We start from the raw sequence: 14,827 nt of genomic DNA on the forward strand, positions 1-14,827 counted from the left end.
CAGGTTTTTGTGGGGGTGTCCTCCGCAGACAATGTTAATGTTGTCTAATTAACAAGACACCACTGAACACAAGTGATGGATCATGTGTCAGTGGCGCAGGAGCTAGGAGTAACTGGTGGGTTCAAACCCCCTCTCCAACTATCTCATTCGTTGTGTCCATGGGCAAGGCACTTTTCCTGCTTTGCCTCAAACTGATGGTCGAGGGCCCGGTGGTGCCGATTGTTTGGCAGCCTCACTTCTGCACAGGCCATTTACCATTATATTTCCGTTTGTTTGTTTGATGGGTTGATATTTTGAAATGTCTTCGTATATGTTAAGATGTTGGATCATTATTTTGTGGTAATAAGCTCCGCCTATGACAAGTTTACCCTGGGGAGAACAAAGCTTAATTGGTTGCCTAATTAGTTAAATTAGGCCTTGTTCCGTGATGTTTGCTTTATTGATACCGCTGTGGCTGAAGTGTAATACGTTTGTATGCGTTCATGCCTGCAGATTAAAAAGCGCTTTGCCAAGGAGTGGGCGGAGGCGGACAAAGCAACACAGCAAGCTGAGAGGACGGAGAGCGACAATAATGCCACCAAACCCGAAGTTGATAAGGTAAACACTTGCAAACAGTATCAACTGAACACTTGTAGACAAAGTGCCTCCGTTCCTCCGGTTTCTCCTCTGCATTTGGATCTGAATCCTTTAACCCTAAATTCTCTTTCTTTTTCTGTTTCTCCGTTACGCTGAAGGCGAAGAACCACGCCCTCGCTCGCACGCGTACAGCAGAAGAGTGCAGGAACAGCTACGCAGCAGAACTCCAGAAATACAACAAAGAGCAGAAACACTTCTACTACTCAGAGATCCCACAGATCTTCAATGTGAGAGATTAAAACACAGCGTAACGATGCAGTGCATGAGGGAAAAAAAGATGATGTTTGGTCATTTCTATTAAACTGGAGTCTAAAGGAGTCTGCTGATGTGGGTTCTGAACAGAAACTCCAAGACATGGACGAGCGCAGGATCCGGCAGCTGGCGGAGGGTTACTGCCTGTTTTCACACATCGAAAAGAACGTCCTGCCAATCATCTCCAGATGTCTTGAAGGAATTGCCGCTGCAGGGACGAAAATTGATGAGAAAAAGGCAAGTCTGTCACTTCTTTCCTCAGAAATATCTCAAATGCCTGTGATCCGACAAAAAGCAAACTCAGAGGGATCCAGTTCCATCGTCTGCTATTTAAGGGAATTCCAAAAAAAAAAGTAAAAAAACAAATCGACTGGACTTTTTTCTTTTATTTAAGGGAATGTTTTGAGATGAGGGTCATTTTATTTTGTTTTTACAAAGAGCTCAAAATTTGCTTTCATGTTTATTTAAACATTGCAGCTTGTAGCAAAAGATGGCCAATGTAGTCTGATGCTATGGAAGTACTTACAAAATTTCGCTTCACATCACATCACGTTAATGTTAGAGGAATTGTTTTACATCCAGCTTGTGAGCATTTGGTTTTATACTGAAGGGTCCAGTGAATCCGTCCAGTTTAGAGCACCACATTCTAACAAATATGCCATGAAAAACAAGTCCAACTGAACCCAGTCCTGCTTTCAATCCAAATTTGGATTGACATTTGTAGTGAGAAGACAGGAGATAGACAGAAGTGTTGCCCCGATGCACGTTTCAGGAGAAAGAAAATTTAGGAGTTGCAAAACCTAATGGGAAGCAATAGAGCAATCAATGCTGTCCATTAAAGAAATTCAGCTAAACACAGAAACACTGGTTCAGGTGTGTCTTCGGAAAGAAAGACAAAAATAAAATCTAACGGTAATAATTGGAATTTAAAAAAAAGGAGAGATGTTTTTGAAATTTTCCTACATCTTCAAATTTTAAGAATATCTGCTTTCTGACAATAATATTGTCGAATGGAATACTCCTTTATTTGATCAGATGCACATAAAAATATGTAAAAATAGAACAAAACAATTAACTGCCTGTACAGTAATGCTAAGAAAACTTTATGGTTAAGAAAAAGAGCCGCTGCGGACTCGATAAATTGCACAAACACAACATGAATGCAAAAACTGTTCAATGTGTGCAAGCATGGACAACTTAAATAAAAGGTAAACAGCTTAGTGGGCTTTTCAGAAGCAGTGATGGTTATGAAGTCTGGCAGCTGCTGGGAGGAAGAGCCAACAATGACGCTCTATGGAGCTTTAAAGTGCATCGAGGATGCAGCCGCCTGTCATTGCAGGAGCTCTTCAGGGTGCTGCCAGACAAGGATGAGTGATGATATTTTTGTTAGAGGTCTCCTATGTCCAACCACCTGCACTGGGTCGGGCTTTCCAGCTCTGTCCTTTGCTTTCTCTCACCTGTTGATAAGCTGCTGCTCCAGCTAAATACCACAGATGATAGTTAATACCACCGGTAGAGTCAAAAAAGGTCTGCAGAAGCACTCCTCAGCTGTTAGTCTGTTCTGATCCTTCCTTTAAGGAGCAACAGTGTTGTGGTTCCAGTCCAGTTTATTGTCCAGATAAACACCCAGATGCTTGTGAGAGTCTTAATGTCCGTGGTGGTCCACTCCTGACAGCTCCAGCTTTTCTCTCAGAAGCTCAGACTGGATGGCATGAAAAGCTTTTGAGAAATGACAGAATATGTTCCCAACAGTGTTGTCAGGCTTCTCCAGCTGGGTCAAAGCTTGGTGCAGGAGGTAGGTGACTACATTATCCACACTGATACCAGGCTGGTAGGCGAACCCCGACAGATCCAACAAAGATTTCCATGGGGGTGAACATGGTTGAGGACCAGCTTAGTGCAGTTGAAGCAGTCCTTCAGAGCCTCTTCTGTCTTCTCAGACCATCTCTTCCCAGCGTGTCACAGCTGGTTTTCTGTGTACAGGCTGGAGATAATTCAGGTTGTGATCTGAGACGCTCATAGAGGGGAGAAGTGAGAAGTCCAGTATCTTATTATAAAACTGTATAGTTCTGTGCAAGGATCCTCAGCAGAACCAGGCAGCTGTCAGACTTTTAATGCTTTAAACAGCCTTGATCAATACATTCAAGGCTTTTTGAAGATTTTTCAGTTTTTCTTTGGACTCCAGGTTCATTTATTGTCGAATTTGGGGGGGGGGGGGGGAACACCAATACAGTATGATTGACAGAAAATATTTGAGTCAGTGGTGAGTGGAAGCTCGGTTCAGTGAAACAAAAATACACATCATGTAAAATGACTGCACCAAAAATAGAACAGCAACTCTATTTTACGAACCATAGTAAAACAGAGTCCGCTTTGTGGATTCAGTTAAAATCCACATGGACAGACTGAACTTTGTCCGTTCAGTTAAATCCGTCTCGGACCCGTCTTCTGCCTTCGATCTCGTATGTTTCAGCCGTTGGTGCAGCTTTGATAAACAGCCAGGGGTCCTAAAGCCTCAGTCCACATGATATCTTCATGATATCTTCTTCCTGGTCGAGCTGTCCTAAAGTCTGTGATCCGAGTTCATCTTTGACAGCTGCTATACCTGAAAATGCATAAACAGATTCAGCACTCAGAAACGGCATATCTGGAGCAAAACCTTTCATTATATATGTGTTCTTGTTATTGTCTAATTGTCTTGAAAAGCAAAACTACCTGTTCAGTCATTTCAATTTTATAGAGGTGAATTTTTTTAATCGTTGTATGCATTGATTCAGTGGTGATATTTATCGTTTGTCTCCATGCAGGACTCAAAACTTCTAATTGACCAACACAGGTCTGGCTTTGAAAGACCCGCAGACGTGGAGTTTGAGGACTACTCCCAGGGCGTCAAACCAGCAAACCCAGATTCTGGCCTCAACCCTCTGAAAGTGCACAAGCGCAAGTTCTTCAAGAAACACAAGGTGAACCCGACTGTCTTTGAATACGGATGGAGAGAGTGAGGAAAGAGATCTAAATATTAACGAGCTGGTCTTTTTTTCCTATAGTCAGAGAGAGCTGTTGTTCTGGTCAACAACTTTAGATAAATGTAAAAACTCGTTAGCATGGCATTCCTTCTTCCGTACAGTTTTTTTTTTTTTTCTGGTCTCTTTAGCACCAAGAAATGAGAAACACTATGACTAAAAACAAATGCATGCACACTTTTCAACACAGCTCATATCTTATCAACCAAGATTTTCGCTCAGGGACAAATTCTGATTCCAGTTTGCTGCACAGACATGCCCTCAAAGCCTCTCTTGTGTTCTCTTTGACTTTTAATCCTTGCTGCTTGAAATATTTCTTCATCTCCAAAGCTTGCAACCCCCCCCCTGCAACAAATCCCTCCATCTTGTCTTTTTTGCTCTCTTCTCCAGTCTACAGCTCAATATTTTTAAGTCTTTACCCTTTTCCTGCCTTCCCAATTCTTTCCCCCTCTCCAAGCTGCAGTGATCCCCTCTGTCTCTCAGTCTCGTCGAGTTCAATACAACTTTCATGCAGTTTTTTTATCCCCCTTCATACATAAAGCTTGGTTGGTGAGCGGTTCTCTAGTTCTGACCTCTATATTTTCAGGGCTGCGTTCACATCTGCAGGACCTGCTCATTTGAAAAAGTTGCCAACAAATGAATGTAAAACTGTTTGTCATAAGCTTGAAGTGTTGTCGCGCCGTCTCATCCTGTGTCATTATTTCTCCCCGTCTAGATAATAAATGCTGAAAAGCACACGGTAAAGCTCTTCTTTACAAGGATGTAGAAGGTGTTGGATCACAGGAAATGGTGACATCTTTTTGGCGGGGAATTTAAACAGTAACTCCACACTAGATGTTCTGCACATCAAAAACAAACTGACGCATTTAAATACCTGGTTGCATCCGAGCTGAAAACATTTGAGGCTAAAACATTAAGTCTGTGAAAAGTGCAAAAGTTGTTTTGTTTTTTTAATGGCCAACTGGCTCCAAAACCAGAGTACATTTTTCTACTGTAGATTTTTTTTTTTTACCAATCAGACAAAACATATGACCTGTGTGCCTGTGCAAATTCTCAGTCGTCCGGGTCATTGCAACAGCAAACAGGCTTAAATCGTAGGCAAGCGGACTTTCGTTCAGTTCTTTCTGAAGACGTTTCCAAACCTGTCCAGGAGTCTTTTTCTAGGTGTGGAAACGTCTTCAAAAAGAACTGAACGAAAGTCCGGTTGCCTCCAATTTAAGCCTGTTAGCTGTCGTATGACCACTGCCAAGTGAAGGGAATAATGCTGAAAATGTCATGAGGTCCACTGTTGGTGGGTGAAGTTAGGCCGCATAAAAATGTTGCTCCTCAAAGCTGATGTGTTAAAAGCAGGAAAAACGGGTAAACATGAGGATTTGAATGAGAGCGCATTGTGATGGCTAGAAGGCTGTGTCAGAAACTGCAGAAAGTCAGGGTTCTGAAGTTGTTCCCTACCCCCCGCTAAGACACAGCCAACAATGAACAGTAAGGATTGGACCCAGAGCAGGGAGCAGTAAGGAAAGATGGCGTGGTGCAATAAATCACGGCTTGATTTACATCATGTGGACGGTCAGTGGCAGTCAAATGCTTTGGAAGATGTTCTGGTTAGGAAATTTTGAGTGCTGTCATCCAGATTGACCGTATTTATACCAGCTACCTAAACTGTGTTGCAGACCATGTGCATCATTTCATTGAAACGTTATTCCTTGATGGCTTTGGCAGGATAAGGTTCCCTGCCATGAAGCAAAGATTCTTCAGCGATGGTTTGAGAAGGATGACGGTGGGTTTTAGGTGATGAGTGGGGATCCAAAGCCGATTGAGCATCTGTGGGATGTGCTGCACAGACAAGCCCCGTCCATAGAGGCTCTAACTTGCAACTTAAAGGGCTGCGGGGGTCTGCCTCTAACATCTTGGTGCTGATACCACAGCACACGTCCAGTGGTCTATTACAGTCCATACCTTGGTGGCTCAGGGCTGTTTCCACAGCAGCAGATGGAACAACACAATGTTAGGACATTGGTCATAATCTTATGCCTGATTGTTCCAAGACATAAGCTCAGGGCACAAATAAACCTGCTTATAGTGTAGGTAAATACAGGGTTTGTATATAAGTTTCTTATTTGAATGGAAAGGAAATGTTTCAACCAGCTCAAAGCTGAGGTTCTGCTTTTAAGGGCTTTCAGATTTATTTATTTGTTAAAGTATGAAGGATTACTATAACGTAGCATTTTTTAATTTCATATGCAGTTGTGACGCATGAGTGGAGGGAGTGGTGGCCTAGTGGTTAGAGAGCAGGCCCCTTGCATTCTGGGAAATCCCACAGACTTCCGCTCTGGGCCCCTGAGCAAGACTCTTAGACTCAATATGCTGGCGCTGCACAGTGGCAGCCCACTGCTACCTGAGGGGTGGGCTAAATGCACAGGACAAACTTCATTGACACGTACAAAATTACAGTGACAAATAAATATGATGATTATTATCATTCAAATCCCCGCTGTCATCATGGGATGTGAGTGCAGGATTAAAAATCTAGGTGGAGTTACTATTTAATCTATCTAACCCAAGTCAGTTTATTTTTGGAACAGGATGTGTTATTTGTTGTTCAGGCATGTGTGGTCCTACTCTTTACCTGTGATGGTGTAAAAATAGAAATAGCGAAGTCCAATTCTCTTTTAGCTTTGATATCGAAATCAAATTTAATTTTTTTGTTTCAGATAAACATAACCAGAGTGTAAACCGTGATAACATTTAATTTAATTCAGATTCATTTCAGTTTGTTTACATTGGCTTACAAAAGTATTCATACCCCTTGGGCCTTTCCACATTTGGTCGCATTACAATAACAAAAATATAATAGATTTTATTGGAAATGTATGTGAAAGACAAACACAAAGTGGTAGCAGAGAAATATACATGATTTTTTTTCTACAAATAAAAAAAATAAAAGGGCATTGTGCAAAAGTATTCAGCTCCTCTGAGTCAATACATTGTGGAACCAGCTTTTGCAGCTGGTTCTTTGAGTGCAATTGATTGCACTCAAAGAAAAGGCGGATGAATACTTTGTAAAAAATTCTTTAAATCATGCAGAATTTCTTTCTACTTCACAATTGTATACCGCTTGATGTTAATCTTTCACTTAAGATTCCAATAAAACCTATTTATGTTAGTGGTTGTAAAGTGGAAAAGTTCAAAGGGTGTGAATACTTTTGCAAGCCACTGTACATAACACCAGGGCTGTGCAATAAAAATAAAACGTGACAATGCAATGATGATATTTCTGCATAATTTAGTGCATTGGCACCTTTAATGTTATAGCCTAAGACATTGAATCAAAGCATCCCTTTGTATATGCAATACTGCGTACACTGATATTGCAATGTCCATTTATACGTTGTGCAATTCTATATTATAGCAACAAATATACAAAAAAAATCACATCTCAAAGGGCTTTCCCGAACAAAATGTTTGAGTTCATTTACCGTCATACGGAGTCCAATTTGGTGAAAATTCATTTCAAGCCAATACAATTCATCCTTATAATTTAAACATATTGTGAGTACTTTAGTTATAATTTCAGTATTTGTGTCTGAACATTATTTTTTCAACAATATTTTCTCATTATTTTTAAATCAAAAAGGCCAGAAATAGATGCTAATTGATGATTCAGTACACTAGTTGAAACACGAGCTGCATTAAAAAAAAAATCACTCACAATATCTATTTTAGGGAAATGGCCCTCTGCTCCTCTGAATATTCACGCAGTGTTCTTTGTTAGCAGTTGTTTTGGGAATACTTCCCAGTGAGGGAAGTTTCTGGCTTTGATGTTCTGGTGTTACAACCTTTTTCATCAAATTTCTCAAGAACACAAACTCAGCCACAGCATGAATAGCAGAGCATAAGACAAAGTCACTGAGATCTTTACGTATCTTGCACTAGACCTATTTTAATTTTTATTTCTATTTGTTTCTTTATTTTTCTTAGTTTTTATTATTATATTATTATTATTATTATTATTATTATTATTATTATTTATTGCCGGGTCTGCCTTGAAAAGGAGATTAATCTCATTGACTTTCTTGGTTAAATAAAGGTTCAATTAAAAAAATAATAAGTGGTAGATGCAGACTAAAACCTTCTGCTGTTGTATCTAAAACCAGATTTAAGTAAAAAGAAATGAGGAAAACAGGTAATGTTAGCTGGAAATAACATGTTCCTAATCTGAAACCTTTGCAAATTGAGACATAAGAAACAAAAAACAAATAATGAGTTTATAATTAGGAGAATGCTGTTGAGTAAAGATGGAATATGAAAAAAATAATACTGAATAAATGCGAATTCTTAGGAACTGAGAGCATACAAAAAAATTGTTTTTTGTCATAGTTATGAATATTTTCCAATGGCTCTTTCAAAATACCTTTATCACTTACCTTCCTTCCCTTTTATTGACATTTATTTGCCATCACAGGTGGAAGAGTTGTCCTTATAGGTTTACTCTGAGTAATATTTCCATTATGAACCAGACCACAGAGTTGCTATTCACTGTTAATTTCTCTGGGTTAATTACAGTAAAGGGTATGAGGATGTAGTTCTCACTCTGTCTGAAGCTGTCGTCTCTTTACACATTATTTTTCCTAGCTGTGTTTCACCCTGTTTTGAGCTTTAACCTGTCAGTGTTTGAAGACATTTCTCGAGACATTAGAACGGGACGAGTTGGTTTTCGGTATTAATACTTCTTTACCCTTTTCAAGTTTATCTGCATTACAACCACAGACTTTAGTCTTTTTCTATTTAGATTTTATCTGTTAGAGCATCACAAAGTACTGTGTGATTCTGAAGAGGAAGCCCAATGTTACAGGCCCCCTTTACTCTGATACCCCTAAATAAAATCCAGGGCAACCATTTGGCTTTAAAAGTAATTTAGTCGAGTCAATAAAATTGAGCAGAGCACTAACAATCATCTGGCCCTCTTTTGCACGTGAACAACAAGTTTTGAGTGTCACCAGTAAACTTGTTGAGCAACTATGCGAAGCTACTGCTTATAAGGCTGAGTTCACCTGAAACTCGCCAGACTGAAGAAGTCTCTTGGAGACGAGATTAAACGTTTCAACAAATAAGAACTCATCAAGAGGACTTACTCAACTTTTTTATTTGGTTTTGTTCCGAGCAAAGCATATTCATGTGCTAGAAAGGTCACAGACTAGACCGGAATCCACCGTAGAAACCCGTAGCACTCTTTAAAAAGGGAACTAAAAGTAAGTCAAATTTCTTTGAAGTTAGTGTATTTGTCCTTGATTTGAGCAGGTAAACAAGATTATCTGCCAATGGAATGAGTATTGTGACCCCTAAAATAAGATACTTAGATATACTACACTTGAAATTAGATGATGGAGATGAGTTGTACCTATTTTAAGTGCAAAAATCTTATTCCATTGGCAGATCATTTAAACTTGCCTGCTCAATACTCACTACAATACAGAGGTTGCTTACTCACTCCATTGGCAGATAGTTTTATTTAGCTGCTCAAATTAAGGAAAAATATACTCATCTCAAGAAAATTTTACTTACATTTAGTTCCCTTTTTCCTGTTTGTAAAAAAAATATATAATGAAACCCATGTATCACTTCAATTCCTCTTCATAGTCATGCCCTAATTTGTGTTGCTCTGTCACACAAGAAACAAGACATTTAGACTTGTGGTTGCAATATGACCAACTGTGGAAAGGTTCAAGGGATATGAACACTTTTGCTTGGGGCTTTCCCTTACGCTCTGGCCACTTTTCCTATTCATCTGAGTTGTTGCACTGTCTCTGCATGTGTAGGTTCCTTCTCAGGAGGATTTCTCCCACCTTCCTCCAGAGCAGAGGAAGAAGAAGCTGCAGGCGAAGATCGAAGATATCGGCAAAGAACTGACCAAGGAACAGGACCAGAGGTGAAAACACCACAGACAACATGACAGCCACCTGCGACTATAAAATACTTTAAAAAGTTGAGCTCATTGTTCATGAGTTTGAAACCACAGCACAAATTCATCAAGGTGTAAAAGCTGCTTCTCTAAAGCTTTCATTGCTTGGAAACCCAAGTGGAAATGTTACCAGGTTCTATTCAGAGGAAGACAAACTATCTGGTCTTAAAGATACTGAAATATGTGCACCCTTATTAATGGACAGTTATCCAACTTGTCCTCTTAACACTTCCCATCAATCCCATCCCTCCATTGCAGTGCACACATTTCCATAAAAATAACACCTTTCTATCTGTTTGACCTCAGCGAGGCACTGGACAAGATGAGGGGCGTGTATGAGCAGAATCCACAAATGGGCGACCCCTCAAGTCTGGAGCCCCAAATCACGCAAACGAGTCAGAACATTGGTCGCCTGAGGGGGGAGCTTACTAAATATGAGGTGGGTACATAAACTGCAGATATGCATATGTTTAGACTACCGTGTGGGTTTGAAAATCTGACCTGTGTATTCCTCACAGACGTGGTTATCGGAGGCAGTGGGAGGAGAGGACTCTTCATACAACACCAACAATAACACTCAGTTAGGGTAAGGCTTACAACACTGGACACGCCGTTTGTTTGGTTTTTACTTCCAAGAAGCCAGACTGAAGGCATTTCAGATTTATTTTATATTTTGTCTGCTTGTTTATATGCTTTATATCCTTGTGATGGTGTGGGTTCTTGTACCTTGGTATCTTCTGAAATAACATATTATATTATACTATACCTTAGTATATATGTTATACATTTGTATCTATTGTTCCATGTGACATTAAATGCAGGAACGTCGTTAAGTGGAGGACTAAGGAAAAGGTGTCAGGCAAAAAAAACAAAAAACAAACAGATAGACGCTATCTTAAAGTTACATCTTAAGGAAAAATCCATCAAGGACCTGAGTGATACATCATCTTTCAGTTGACACTTTTTCATTTATACTTTTCCAACTTTTCAGACAAGACAACGGTGTTTGATGGTGATAAAGTAAAAGTTTCTGTATGTCAAATTGTGTTGTTTTAATTTTTTTTAATGGACTCAACCACAAAAGTAAGCCCAAACTGGATCTTTGTAACAGACTGCTAGGTCCTGGATTTAAATACATGGCAGATTCTTTCTCTGTGGATCTGGAGTTTGCGTGTGCATTTGTACTTTGACTTTTTATTACCATCCAAAAGCATAAATGCTAGGTAAAATGCCCTAAGATATGAGCATGTGTGTCGCTGTGATGGACTGGTCCAGGTTATAACCCATCTAATGCTGACTTACTGCAGATGATAGGCCCCCACCACGCACAAACCCTGGCTAAGTGGGTAAAGAAAATTAATGGATGGCTTACAGATCAGAATCCAATTTAAAGATTATAATAGTCAGCTTTTTACCCTTTTTTTGTTAATTTTATTGTTTAGTCTAACTAATCCAATGGGCTAAATAAACTAAAAGAAATTAGCTTTATTTTATTTTTCTACATGAGACTTTTGTCTCACAGGTCATTGTTATGAATTTGAAGCACTTTTATGAATAAGAATGAATTCCATAAATTTATCTTTGCTATCCTCCAGCATAAGCGCTCATCAGAATTCGTCGTCAAACATCTACTCAGAGTTTGATGATGAGTTCGAAGACATCGAAAGTCCTGTTGGCCAATGCACAGCTCTCTACACCTTTGCAGGTACGTCTGTGATGCACTTGTTCAGCTTCTTTGTGAATAAACTCGCTTTTAAATGTCAAAACTTAAAAGTTTGTTTGTTTGTTTGTTTGTTTTTTATTCAGGCAACAGCGAGGGCACCATTTCCATTACGGAAGGAGAGCAACTGAGTATCATGGAGGAGGATAAAGGAGACGGATGGACGAGAGTCCTTAGAGCCAGTGGAGAGGAGGGCTACATACCAACATCCTATGTTAGACTCACACCTTAAACTCCATCACAGTTTGTTTTGGAAGGTTCAAGAGCCAGAGGTCAACACAAAGTCACACAAGATGGTTACAGCTGCTCTCGACTTGTGTTTTATCTGCCAGAGATGGTTACAGTGAGCTGAATATGAGTGGGTTTTAAGGCTGATTGCAGTACAGTACATTCTGCATCTCAGCGCTCTGTGGCATGAAATGCCGCCTCCATATGCTAGTTATCAGTCTGGTGAGATCCTTATCAATTTTTGTGCATTTAAAACTTAGAAAAAACAGATCTCCCGAATGTTCACCTTATCTTTGCCTCAGTCTGATGACAAAAGAGATGTTGTATAGTGCCTCGTTAAAGTATCCACACCCCGTGGATTTTCTCACACCTTGTTAGGTCAACACCACACACTTTAAAGTAATTTTTTGTAAGGTTTTATGTGGTAGACGAACACAAAGGAGTGCATGATTTTAAGAATGAATGAAAAATGATACATTTTTATTTTTTTTACAAATAAAAATGTGAAAGTGTGGCCTGCATTTGTATTCAACCCCTTTTATGTCAAAACCCTTATATTAAGTGCATCTAATTGCCTCCAGAAGACAAGTATTTACTAAACAGAGCGAAACTATATACAATTTAATCTCAGTATATGTTCTGTGAGGACATCAGACGTTTGTTAGAGAACATTTAAAAACATAAAATAATAAGATAAGATAGGCTTTATTGATCTCACATTGGAGAAATTCACGTCATGTCGGTTCAGAATCAGTGATCATAGGAAGAGGGTGTCAAGTAGGACGAGGTGCATCATATATATATACAATGACCTAGGTTTTGAAAACCTGATGGATCTCTGATCAATTCATGATCTATAAAGAGAAAGAAAGAGTATGGCACAACTGCTAACCTACCAGTCTGCCTAAACTGAGAGACCTGGGCGATGAAAGCATTAATCAGAGAAGAACCCAAGAGGTCCGTGGTTACTGGAGGAGCTGCAGAGATCCACTGTTTAGGTTGGAAAACTTTTAGATGGCACAAATATTAGTTGTTATTCATAAGGTTAACATATATGGGAGAGTGGAAAGAAAAAAATATATTGCAGAAAAAGTGTCACAGGAAGTCCTTCCTGTGGTTTGCAGCACACATGTAGGCGAAAAAATGCTCTGCTCAGATTAGACCAAACTGGAGCTTTCTTGCTGACATGCAAAACACCATACAGCCACGTAGGGTTGGTCAATATACAAAAAAGCATATCAATAAAATAGAAATCAGATTGATCAATATCGAGAATTATCAAAAAAAATTCAAGACATATATTTAAAGTGCAGCCCTAGGCATTTTATGCTGTTGCTTAATAATGACCTGTTTAATTTTTAGATAAAGAACACAAACACTGAATTCAAATGCAACACTTTATTCAACCAACTTTGTACCAAAAGTGCAAGTTTTTTAAAAAGAAAAAAAAAGTGTGCTCTCTGAACTCTTTCAAGGGGGCTAAGCTTAGCAACGGAGCGTTCCAGGGTCTGCGTTTGTGATTGGTTGGGAGGATGTAATGACTGTAGTATTTACCTATGGAATTGTTCTTCAATTGAACTTTTTAATTACCCCTTTTTTATCACACCACACATCTATCAATTGATATATATTGTTATTGAATTGTCGTCCAGCTCTACTACCACCTAGCAAAGCATGGTGACGGCAGCATCATCCTGTGGGGATGCTTTTCTGAGCTGGGTGGAATTAATGAGGAAATGAATGGAGCTAATTACAGGCCAATCCTGGAAGACAACCTGTTATTAGGCTGCAAAAGACTTGAGATTGAGGAGAATGTTCATCCTCAAGCAGGACAGAACAATTAAACAGCCAGAGTTACATGGGATAGTTTAATTTAAAGTATTATGTGAACTGAGAATTTGTGGGAAAACTTGAAAAAGGCTGATCGGACACGCTCCATCCAATCTGACTGAGCTGAAGCTATTTTCCAAAGAAAAAAATGCACACAAAAGAAATCCTTAATGGTCAAAGCTGGCAGAGACGCACCTCTAAAGGCTTGCAGCTGTAATGACAGGTTGTTCTACCAGAGCATGGCTCATGGCGTTGAATACAAATGCATTCCACACTTTTGAAAATCTGGTATCGTTCTCCTTCCTCATCACAATTAGGCACAACTTTCTGTTGTCATAACACATAAAAACCCAATAATATACACCGAAGTTTGGGATTGTGATCAGTCAAAAAGAGAGGTTAAAGGGGTATGGATACTTTTACTGTAACTCGTGCTCAGCATCAGTGTTGTTTTTGTTTATAGCAGTGCTTATATACAGTATATATTCCTACATGACTTAGCCATCATCAGTTCTAATAACCTGCTGAACTTTATTTAGTAACTTTCTGCTTGAACCCTTTTCTTGATACAATAATGTGAAATTATCTCATTAAATGTGCTTTTATGTCTTTTAACTGGATGAAAACCACTAAACTGGAAGGAGTGAATGAAATAAATCACTTAGCCAACAGCAACCGTGAAAGCAGGGTTCACTTTTTTGTCTGTCGTGTGTCTATGTAACAAGTAAAAATGTGTTTTTATAATTGTGTCTACCAGTGAATTATACCTTTCTAATGTGCTTCCAGAAGTGATGAAACACCAGTCGGATTCAGCTAGTGTGACAGTTAAATAACAAAATATGTAATTAAACGCAAATGTTGCAACATTTTGGTGTGAATCTGTTCTGCAGCTCAGCGTAGAAACGCTGAACGATCACAAGGAGCCTTTCTGGATAAAAGTGCTTTTATTTTGGGAGGTTATAGTGCAAAATTCTCCAAAGTTTCAAAGTACTTTTATAACACTTGTTTAGAAATACTGTGAACTTTCTTTTTTTTATCTGTCAAGATCTTTTGATATGCATTGATCTGTTTCTCTATTTTTTTAAATTCTCTCCAAGGTACCAAGACTTTGTTATTTTTCATAAATTTTAAATATTTCCTGCCGCTTTTTCCTCGTGTCTTCAGTCCAGTAAAGATCGT

General features: G+C 39.1%; 1 protein-coding gene across 2 annotated transcripts in view; it reads left to right on the forward strand.

Annotated features, from left to right (window-relative positions):
• Positions 1-12,962, forward strand: part of trip10b (thyroid hormone receptor interactor 10b) — a 28,490-nt gene extending 15,528 nt beyond the window's left edge. The window contains exons 6-15 of one of the 2 annotated variants that reach the window (XM_012882453.3): positions 493-597; positions 735-863; positions 979-1,125; positions 3,696-3,851; positions 4,627-4,650; positions 9,728-9,837; positions 10,177-10,309; positions 10,389-10,456; positions 11,466-11,575; positions 11,677-12,962. In XM_012882453.3, coding sequence (XP_012737907.2) covers positions 493-597; positions 735-863; positions 979-1,125; positions 3,696-3,851; positions 4,627-4,650; positions 9,728-9,837; positions 10,177-10,309; positions 10,389-10,456; positions 11,466-11,575; positions 11,677-11,822 — 1,128 coding nt within the window. In that variant the 3' untranslated portion in view covers positions 11,823-12,962. The remainder of the gene's footprint in view (positions 1-492; positions 598-734; positions 864-978; positions 1,126-3,695; positions 3,852-4,626; positions 4,651-9,727; positions 9,838-10,176; positions 10,310-10,388; positions 10,457-11,465; positions 11,576-11,676) is intronic. The other variant, XM_012882454.3, reaches the window with a different exon arrangement.
• The last annotated feature ends 1,865 nt before the right edge of the window (positions 12,963-14,827 follow it).

The sequence above is a fragment of the Fundulus heteroclitus genome, chromosome 5 (assembly GCF_011125445.2).
Source record: "Fundulus heteroclitus isolate FHET01 chromosome 5, MU-UCD_Fhet_4.1, whole genome shotgun sequence".
Taxonomy (NCBI): Eukaryota; Metazoa; Chordata; class Actinopteri; order Cyprinodontiformes; family Fundulidae; genus Fundulus; species Fundulus heteroclitus.